The following is a 10,623-nucleotide window of genomic DNA, read 5'->3' on the forward strand; positions in this document are numbered from 1 at the left end:
CTAACCTCTTGGGAGCCAAGATAAATGTGGATTCACAAACAGGCAGGCCCCTGAGGAGCTTCAGCTGGGGGACGAGAGGAGTTACTTCTGACACCTCCACCCTTTGCTTTAAGGCTATATTCTCCTTCTCTAATACATGTTGCTTGAGGTACATGATGGTTTGTGTGTAGACATACAGTAAACATGGGGAAAACAAAGTTTTGTGCTTTAGAACAAAAGAGTCTGGAATCTTTGATGGGGGGTTTCTCTCTCTCTCTCTCTCTCTCTCTCTCTCTCTCTCTCTCTCTCTCTCTCTCTCTCTCTCTCTCTCCTTCCTCCTCTCTTCCCTGCCCTGGCAAATCTTCACGCAGAAAGTTAACCCTAGCTCCTCAGAAGGCACCCTCGCTGGAGTGGCCTCTGTTTTGTTTTTTTCTAATCTCTAAACCGGCAGTTGGACATCCCCTGAGGGGTCCCAGATTGTGAGAGGCCACAGGCTGGGCTAAGGGACATCCCCCTACCCGCCCTATGCACAAATTTCGTGCATCAGGCCACTCTTCTCTGTTTGGTAAGGAAGTCCTAGCTTCATGGTATAGATAAGAGGGCATTAGCAACCAGTATTTAAGGAAGAATTTGGATACCCTCCAGGCAACACCACCATTATAAGCAAGGACAAAGAGATAGGGTGAGGCCCTAGCAGGTTTGCCTCAGTGGCTAGAGCATTGGCCTGCGGACTAAAGGGTCCCAGGTTCGATTCCGGTCAAGAGCACATGCCCAGGTTGCCGGCTCCATCCCGTGGGCGGCATGCAGGAGGTAGCCAATCAATGATTCTCTCTCATCATTGATGTTTCAATCTCTCCCTCTCCTTTCCTCTCTGAAATCAATAAACATGTATATTAAAGAGAGAGAAAGAGAGAGAAAGAGAGAGAGAGAGAGAGAGAAGACAAAATGTTCCTTGGAGCAAACTGAAGAGTAGAAAATAAGGTTGAGACTAAGTGTGTTAAGAATATGAGCCAAGTTTGGATGCCACATTCACACACCAAAATTAATTCTGAGGACTTTCGGGGTCTTAACACTTGACAAAACAATGTGTTTCTTTTCTAAAATGTATTGTTTTTTATTGATTTTAGAGAGGGGAAGACATGTGCCCTGACTGGGACTTGAACCTGCCACCTTCTGGTGCATGGGACTATGTTCCACCAACTGAGCCATACCAGCCAGGGCCAATGTTTTACTATAGTGATACAAAATGAGCCTTTCCTCACTATAACATTTTAAATTCTTTGGAAGCAAAGACTGTAACATTTCTCACAGTACCCTTACAATAAGCTTTCAATATAATGATTATTTCTTGAATTGAGCTAGAGAGCTTTGCATGCCAAGAAAGGAGCTTAGCCCCAGCAAGTTTGGCTCTGTGGTTAGAGCAGCCGAGTTGCAGGCTCGATCCCCAGTAAGGGGTGTGCAGGAGGCAGCCGATAAATGATTCGCTCTCATCATTGATGTTTCTATCTCTCCCTTTTCCTTCCTCCCTGAAATCAATAAATTAAAAATATAAATAGAAATAAAATATTATAGCCTTAACTGCTGCTGCTTTTAAAAAAAAATCCTCACGAAGCTATTTTTTCCAGTTTTTTTTTCTTTTTTTAAAGAGAGAATGGAAGGGAGAGGGGGAGAAAGAGAGAAATATCATTGTGAGAGAGACACATCGACTGATTGCCTCCCGCTCACACCACAACCAGGGATCTAACCTGCAACCGAGATAGGTGACCTTGGGCAGGAATCGAACCAGCGATCCTTTGGTTGGTGGGCCAAAGCTGTAAACCATCAGGGCAGCTTTAGCTTCTCTTACCTGGAATATTTCATCCTTATGTGATTCAAAGGAATGCAACTTAAGTTTCAGATTTCTCAGATCCCACAAGGCAACAGTCTATGTAAAGAATGGAAAAAAAGAGTAATCAATAATTTTTTATGAGGAAAAAAAAGAAAACCCCTAAGTAAAAGATCTCTGCATTCAAAAGAAGCCAGAGAAATTCACCCTGTTTTCTTTTAAAATAAACCAAACTAACCTTATCAGCTGATCCTGTGGCAAGAATGAATTCACTATAAGGATTAAAAGAAAGGCAGTTCACTTCAGCAGTGTGAGCATCAACTGAGTGGCTTGGTTTGGAAGTATTGTTTGAACGAGTATCCCAGCTTTAGTACAAAAAACAACAACAAAAAACAGGAAAAAAAGGTTGAAAATGGGCAACTAAATATAAAACTTAATTTATGAAGAAAAACTTAAAAAATGGATTCTACTCACATCATAAGTTTCTGATCATCAGCAACGGATCCAAACAGAGACTCATGGAGCAGATGCCAGGAAACATCTTCTACTACTGCTGTATGCCCTGTAAAGATGGTCTTCGCATCCACAACTTTTCCTTCCTTTGGAACAGCACTGATGTCCCATAGGCAGATGGTCTTAAATGCAAAATTAACTATTATAGAAAAGGAAGATTCTCACTTCCCCACATACCCCAGAAAAAAAACTGGTAACAAGCCCAGATTTGTTTCAAAATGGAAAGGATACACACATGGTCATCTGAAGCACTAAGTAAATGCCCACTCAGATTTGGGTTCCAAGAAAGCCCATAGCCTTCCTTCTGATGTCCACGGAGACGCAAGTCTGGGTTGCACTCTCCAGAAGGATCTGCAAAGTAAGACACATCAAGACTATCCATTTCACTGCCTCTATGGATCTATTGAGCATAATGAAATTCTTATCAAGATGTCTAAAGCTCTTGACCAGCCAGCTTGGCTCATTGATTGAGCATCGACCTATGAACCAGCAGTTCATGGTTTGATTCCCAAGCAGAGCACATGACCAGGTTGCCGGCTTGATCCCGTGTGGGCTGTGCAGGAGGCAACTGATCAATGATTCTCTTTCATCACTGATGTTTCTATCTCTCTCCCCCTCTCCCTTCCCCTCTGAAATCAATATATATATATATTTTTTAAAAGAGCTCTAAAGCTCTTAATATTTATAAGCAATACAGACCTATTATGACCAAATATACAATGCTTAAGCTGCACCATCATTTTGTTCTATGTAAAGAAGCATTTTTTAACTTAAAGTTGAAGACTATCCACACATATCAATATAAATGACAAGATATTAAGTTATGCAAGGAATAACAAAAGCAACTAAAAGACTGAGTGGAGCAATGTATTCCCATAGTGACATTTGTATTTGAATTGAAGAGAGCAGGTACCTGGTTTAGAAGGATGTTTTGTATAGTCAAAAACAAGAACATCACTGGATGGAGTCTTTGTTGCAATGATGCATGGGTTCTGTGGCATATAACGTGCCCGGTTTACTTCTCCTTCATGGTTGATCTTAATTTCTATTTCAATTTTTCCACTAACAGAGCCAAAACCTCCAAATTCTGTAAATAAGAAATTGCAAATGAAGACAAAACAAGAGCTACTCTCTATATATCATTCAAAGCATTACACAGACAAGACTTTTTATCAGCAAGTTGGCATAATACCAGAAGTAATCTAGACATTTGTTAGCACCATAAAGTGCTTTCACATCCTTTATTTTGTGATTACCACAACCCTACAGAGTTACTATCTTCTGGGCCCCGAAGATAGTTATTATCTCCAAAAATTTTACACATGGGGTGACATGACTATGGCAGAACATAAACTGAATTCCTATTTTTCTGATTCTGAGCCTAGTACACTTTCAGCCCTCGTAGTTATGTACCTAATAAGAGTATTATATTACTATCTAAAATTAAGAAATAGCCCAGCTGTTGTGGCTCAGTGGTTGAGTATCAACCTATGAAATTGGAGGTCATGGTTCAATTCCCAATCAGGGCACATGCCTGGGTTGCAGGTCTATCCCCAGTAGGAGGTGTGCAGGAGGCAGACTGATCAATGTCTCTCCAATGTCTCTCCCATCATTGATGTTTCTATCTCTCTCTCCCTGTCCCTTCCTCTCTGAAATAAATAAAAAAATATGTATTTTAAAAAATAAATAAAATTAAGGAACACTGTGGACTCCACTTCAAAAGTAGGTTCTCAATAAGCAGTTTTCAAATCTCATTTAAAGTACCAAAAAAGTGTGCGGAGTAAATAAAACCCAAGTTGCTATTTTAATGAATATGAAGTACACAATGTGCTTGGTACTAAAGAGTCCCTCTTAGACTATTTTTAAAGCTCCAGTTTGGGGTAATCTTTCTGAAATATCACACCGTATCTTATTCCTACACAGTTCCTCTTAGTCCCGGTGAGGAAAAACAGAGCCACAAGAGCTCTTTCATTTTTCCAATCCCCCACTTATACTTGGCAACCATAGTCCCTGGTTGAAATAAACCAGGTAGGCAAGGACTAGACAAAAGCATTTTTAAAATTCATATTTCACTATTGCATGCCCTTAGAGTTCTCCTAAGTACCATTATAAAATGTAAAACACAACATTATTTGTGATTATGTAAATCTTGGCAAACATAATATAAACAAAGGTAGTCAATGATTAGTCTAAAGAATTATACAAGACAGCATGATAAGGTACCTAAGAGTCACACCTTAGCCTAAATGACTCTGCCCCTTACTAGCTTGGTGTTTTGGGGAAGGCCTTCAATTTCTAAGCCCCAAATACCTTATCCAAAAAGCAAGTTCTGGGAGTAAATGAAAATGCTATCAACAGCACTGTTATACAAGTATTATACTTTGAAGGATAAAAATCTTTTCAAAAAGCAAAGACATAGATGAGTAATATGGCTAGCAGTTTAGATAACTTTCAACTTTAAAATAACTTTTACAAGTTGAAAACCAAAATTTTCAAAGAAGTTAAAAACCTAAAAATAAAAGTTCAAAATAGACTCTAAAAGAGAAAAACCCACATTAAGCAAGTTTTTTTAAAGACCTCTAGACCATGGAGCACCTACAATTTAAAAATAGAAGGCATATGATGCATGATGTCAAGGAACTTTTAGTCCAAACATGGGGACATAGCCCTAGCTGGATAGAGCAGTGGTTGCCAATTGGTGGTCCACAGACCACTGGTGGTCCGTGAGGTCTGAAAGGTTGGCAACCACTGGGATAGAGCATCAGCTTTATCAAACCCAAAGGGTCCTGGGTTTGATTCTAGTTAAGGGCACGGAACTTGGTTGCAGGCTCTTCCCTGGCCTGGGCCCGGGTCTGGGTCAGGGCTGGTGCGGGAAGCAGCCATTCGATGTTTTTCTCTCACACCGGTGTTTCTCTCTTGTCTTTCCCTCTCTCTTCCACTCTCTCTAAAAGTCAATGGAAAAATATCCTCAGGTGAGGATTAACAAAACACACACACCAAAACAAACAAACACGGGGACATAACTACAGATGAAAAAAGCTTAACAGTCAGAAAAAAGATACCAATAACAAGGGAAGAGTAGTAACTGGCATGGAGCCCACAGAGCAATAAGTGTTACAAAATATGGGTTATTTCAGTACTGGGTATATACTGAACAGAGGGCTTCCCTAACTGTAAGAAATCAGCATAGCCCTAGTCGTTTGCTCAGTGGTTAAAGCGTCAGCCCTCAGAGTGAGGGTCACGGGTTCGATTTAAGACTAGGGCATGTAGCTGGGTTGTAGGCTCGATCCTCAGCCCTAGTTGGGGAGCGTGCGGGAGGCAACCAACTGATGTGTCTCTCTCATATCAATGTTTCTCCCTCTCCCTTCCACTTTTTAAAAATCAATGAAAAAAATATCCTCAGGTGGATTAATAACAACAAAATCAGCATAGAGGATTTATAATTGAGGTTTTATAAAGATGAGGACGTATCTATTAAAAAATAATTAGAATATGTGGAATATAATGAACAAAATAAACTGATGAACAAAATAGATCCAGAAACATAGAAGCACAGAACAGACTGTGGAATCTAAGAGAGAAGGTAGGGGAGGGAGAATGGGTGGGAAGAGATCAACCAAAGAAGTTGTATGCATTTATGCATAACCCGTGGACATAGACAATAGGGTGTAAAGGCCTGGGGTGAGGGGGCGGGGCGTGCTACAATGGGTCAATGAGGGGGGAAAAGGGGGATTTCCAATAATAAAAATAATAATTAGAAGTTCTATAAGTTGAAGCTGATCTGTCAAAGGCCAAACTTGAAGTAGAAAGACTGTGGTACTAATGTAGTCATGGGTCACTTAACAACTGGGAAACATTCTAATAAATGTGTTAGGTAACTTCATCATTGTGTGAACATCATAGAGTGCACTTACACAACCCTAGAATCTCTAGCCTACTACACACCTAGGCTAGTTATATGGTATAGCCGACTGCTCCTAGGCTACAAACCTGTACTTACAGCATGTCACTGTACTGAACACTGCAGGCAACTGTAACGCAATAGTAAGTACTTGTGTATCTAAACATAGAAAAGATACAGTAAAAATACAGTATAAAGGATAAAAAATGGTACACCTGACTGAGGCATTTATCATAAACAGAACTTGCAGGACTGGAAGTTGCTCTGTGTGAGCTGGTGAGTGAATGCCTAGGATATTACTGTTCACTACCACAGACCTTACAACCCAGCCCACGAGATCTCCCCTGGCTTTCTTCTGACAGGGTCAGAAACAGAACATCAAAGCTGTCAATGCTGCTCTGTGAACAGGGATGTGGGCTGGATTGGAAATACAGAGGAGAAACTGGCTAGGTAAAGTGTAGCTGACCATTAACAGTGACTGGCGGGAGGCCTAAAGATTAGGAGGAATAAAAAAATCAAGATGGAAAGATAAAAGAACACCGAGAATTGTCTTGGCAATGTGGTTTTTGGTTCTTGCATAAACAGTGGTTAGATTAAGAAACTTTGGGGTACTCATAATAAGAGTTTAATATGGAGAGAATGTAGAACTACAGACTCAATTTTATTAATCTTCACTTGAGGATATGTTTCTTTTTTTTAAGTCTTTAAAATATATACATATTTTTATTGATTTCAGAGAGGAAGGGAGAGAGAGAGAGAGAGAGAGAGAGAGAGAGAGAGACATCAATGATGAGAGAGAATCATTGATTGGCTGCCTCCTGCATGCCCGCACCCCCCCCACTGGGGATGGAGCCACAACCCGGGCCTGTGCCCTTGACCAGAATCGAATCCCAGACCCTTCAGTCCGCAGGCCCATGCTCTTTACATTAAGCCAAACCAGTTAGGGCCACCCGCGGATATGTTTCTATTGATTTTTAGAGAGAGGGAAGGATGGGAGAGAAGGGAGAAAAGGGAGGAGGAGAGACATAAACACAGAGAGACAGAGACATTGATATAAGAGAGAAACATCGATCGGTTGTCTCCCATATGTGCCCTGACCCGGAACAGGGATCGAACCCCAACCTTTTTTGGTGTATAGAACGACACTCCAACCAATTGACCCACTGGGCCAGGGCTCAGTATTTTGACTTTGGAAATTTGTTTTTGGTTTTATTAAACTTATCTGGCACAAAGGGCTCTCTCTGGCATTAAATTGATGATGAAATAAAGCTTACCACAACTTGAAAATATTTCCAAAGTACAGGGACCGGATGGCTTCATACTACCACAGGAAGCTTTTACTAAAGTGGCAGTGGCACTTAATACTTGTTAAGGTAGATCCTGTGGACCTGTGTGCTTGTACAGGATCTTAGGTCCTCAACAAAGAATGTACAGCAATGTACTCTGAAGACCATTCAAGCTAGAACTGGAAGGGAGATTGTCCTCTGAATATATAGCGCTGGGAGGACAGCCTCTTCTGTGCCGCAACCGTCAGTGGCTGACTGATGGGGATGTAATCTGCATACTCAAAATTGAGGTGCTGTGAGAGGGAATCTACTGCCAACCCACACAGATATTGTACCTATCACAGAGGAAAAAATTCCTCCTAAACCATATATCCTTCCATTTCTTCAAGGAAATTCAACTCCATTATAATCTTATGGGAACACTGTAGTATATGTGGTTCATCACTGACCAAAATGTCATGTGGAGCATGATTGAATAGTAAACTGAAAACTATCAAGATTTAACTGTATCCCTATCTTGTTTCTCTCTATATAAAACATTTTAAAAATTTGAGGTGTAACATAATACAATCAAATGTCTAGCTTGACAAATTTTTACGTAAGCATAATACACCAAGGGAACCACCACCCATCAAATATAGAGCATATGGCCCCCTAGAAGGCACTGTAATGTCCTTCCCAACCAAGCTCCTCCCTCTACAAACTTAGGTAACTAGCATTCTGATTTCTACTATACCAAGCCACTTTTTGAGTCCATAAACATTTTGAAACTAAGAATAAGTTCTAACATCCTGAGTCAAGCAAGTATTTAATTACTAGAGGCCCGGTGCACAAAAATTTGTGCACTGGGGGGGGGGGGGGGGTCCCCTCAGCCTGGCCTGTGCCCTCTCACAGTCTGGGACCCCTTGGGGGATGACCACCTGCTGGCTTAGGCCTGCTCCCTGGGGGATTTGGCCTAAGCTGGCAGTCAGACATCCCTCTGGCAGCCCGGGAGCCCCCAGGGGATGTCCACTTGCCAGCGGGGAGCAGGCCTAAGCTGCAGTCGGGCATCCTTAGCGCTGCTGAGGAGGCAGGAGAGGCTCCCACCACCACCGCTGTATTGGCAGCTGGCAGCCTGGCTTGTGGCTGAGCAGAGCTCCCCCTGTGGGAGCACAATGACCACCAGGGGGCAGCTCCTGCATTGAGCGTCTGTCCCCTGGTGGTCAGTGTGTGTCATAGTGACCAGTCATTCCCAGTGGTTCTGCTGTTAGGGTCAATTTGCATAATACCCTTTTATTATACAGGATAGAGGCCTGGTGCATGGGTGGGGGTCCCACTGGGGTGCCTGGCCAGTGTGGGTGAGGGGCTGATAGCTGTTTGCAGGCTGGCCAAGCCCCCCAGCAGGGACCCTCACCCCATGAGGGTGTGGACATCCTGGGTGAGGGGCTGATGGCTGTTTGCAAGCTGGCCACAGCCCCCAGCCACCCAAGCTCCCAGTGGAGGCTGGCTGGAAGCAGGTATCTGGGATTTATTTATCTTCTATAATTGAAACTTTGCTGCTTTGAGCAGAGGTCACAGCCAGCCAGGGCAGGCGGGAAGCTTAGCTTCCTCTATCGCCGGGCAACCAAGCCTCCTGCTTGCTCCAGCTCCGTGGCTGCCATCTTGGTTGGGTTAATTTGCATATAGTCGCTGATTGGCTGGTGGGCGTGGCTTGGGGGTATTGCAGAGGTGTGGTCAATTTGCATGTTTCTCTTTTATTAGATTAGATCTTATCAGAATTTAATACGTTTATTATGTATAATTGAGATCAAAGTTTAAAGCTACCTTACAAACAACAGCACACACACTCACAGCTAATTCCCCCAAATAAATTGTTATTTGTTGGCATTTGAAGATCTTAGTAACATGATCTTAAGTAAAAATTTACATCTAACCTTTTTCAGAGCTTAAAAGGTGACTATAGCCAGACTAAATCTAATATAAAAAGGCAAATACTTTCTAATGTCAAAACAAGACTAAGCCAGTTTTTAGTTCTTTCACTTTGAAAGTTCAACGATATTTTGAAGCTATCTGCCATCAATTATCTCAAATCAAATAGGAGCAATTAGCTCATAATCAATTACAATAGTTCAAGCTAAGAAAGAAACAAGGATGTTTTATCTGGCCAAGGAGAGACACTAGGAAGCTATCTAGTAGACATTAGGTTATATCTACTTCTACCACTGCTGAGACCATATGGAGATAGGCCCCCCCTTCCCCGACACACACTTTAAGCACCAAGGCTATCCAGTGATCTGAAAATTTTGGGGGTGAAGTGGGGGGGGGGGAGAGAAGTAAAAAGAAGAGAAAGGAATGGGAGATATGTTGTGTAACCTTAGGGCAAGTTAAAAAACATCTGAGTATCAGCTTCCTTGAGGATTAATTATGGTGATTTATACTGTATAATCATACAAATATATCATACACATTACTGGTATTTTTCACTGTTATTTTACTAATAAGCTTTAGTAAGAGGGCTAAATGTTATCATTGGAACATAAAAGTGAATTGGTTTGATGCCAAATAACTCAGTTACCAGAAAAATACTTGAGTATACATGTTAAAAGATGCCATTTCAAAAACTAGCGGAGAAAATGAATTAGCCAGCAAATGGCATTTAAAAAATTGCTAACCACTTAGAAAAACACTTGAATCCCTAATTCCATAACTAACACCAGAAAGATTGAAGTTTTAATGGTCAAAATTTAAAAGTACCACCCTAGCCGGCTTGGCTCAGTGGATAGAGCATCAGCCTGTGGACTGAAGGGTCCCAGGTTTGATTCCGGACAAGGGCACATGCCTGGGTTGCGGGCTCGATCAATGATTCTCTCTCATCATTGATGTTTCTATCTCTCTCTCCTTCTCCCTTCCTCTCCGAAATCAATAAAGAAATATATTTAAATAAATAAATAAATAAATAAATAAATAAATACCAGAAAACAACAGCTATTTTAAAAAAATCTTGGAATAAGGTCTTTCAAAAGCTGAAGGATATCAGAACAATGTTGGACAATTAAAAACACATTGCTTCTAGATAAGCCTTAAGATTATAAAATAAAACTGGGAAAATGATCACAACCTATTTATTGGGGATAACCTAC

At 41.4% G+C, this 10,623-nt stretch overlaps 1 protein-coding gene across 11 annotated transcripts in view; it reads right to left on the reverse strand.

Moving 5' to 3' along the window:
* Nucleotides 1-10,623, reverse strand: part of RBBP4 (RB binding protein 4, chromatin remodeling factor) — a 29,598-nt gene that overhangs the window by 11,615 nt on the left and 7,360 nt on the right. For 10 of the 11 annotated variants that reach the window (XR_002830589.1, XR_002830587.1, XR_002830588.1 and 7 more), the window contains exons 4-8: nucleotides 3,231-3,404; nucleotides 2,553-2,668; nucleotides 2,279-2,439; nucleotides 2,043-2,169; nucleotides 1,826-1,903 (exon numbers count right to left, since the gene is read on the reverse strand). Coding sequence is in view for 7 of the 11 variants with exons in the window: in XM_023758459.1 (XP_023614227.1) it covers nucleotides 1,826-1,903; nucleotides 2,043-2,169; nucleotides 2,279-2,439; nucleotides 2,553-2,668; nucleotides 3,231-3,404 (656 nt within the window). In the remaining 4 variants the exon portion in view is untranslated. Of the gene's footprint in view, nucleotides 1-1,724; nucleotides 1,904-2,042; nucleotides 2,170-2,278; nucleotides 2,440-2,552; nucleotides 2,669-3,230; nucleotides 3,405-10,623 lie in introns of all 11 variants that reach the window. The other variant, XM_023758460.1, reaches the window with a different exon arrangement.

The sequence above is a fragment of the Myotis lucifugus genome, unplaced genomic scaffold (genome assembly GCF_000147115.1).
Source record: "Myotis lucifugus unplaced genomic scaffold, Myoluc2.0 scaffold_131, whole genome shotgun sequence".
NCBI classification, from domain to species: domain Eukaryota; kingdom Metazoa; phylum Chordata; class Mammalia; order Chiroptera; family Vespertilionidae; genus Myotis; species Myotis lucifugus.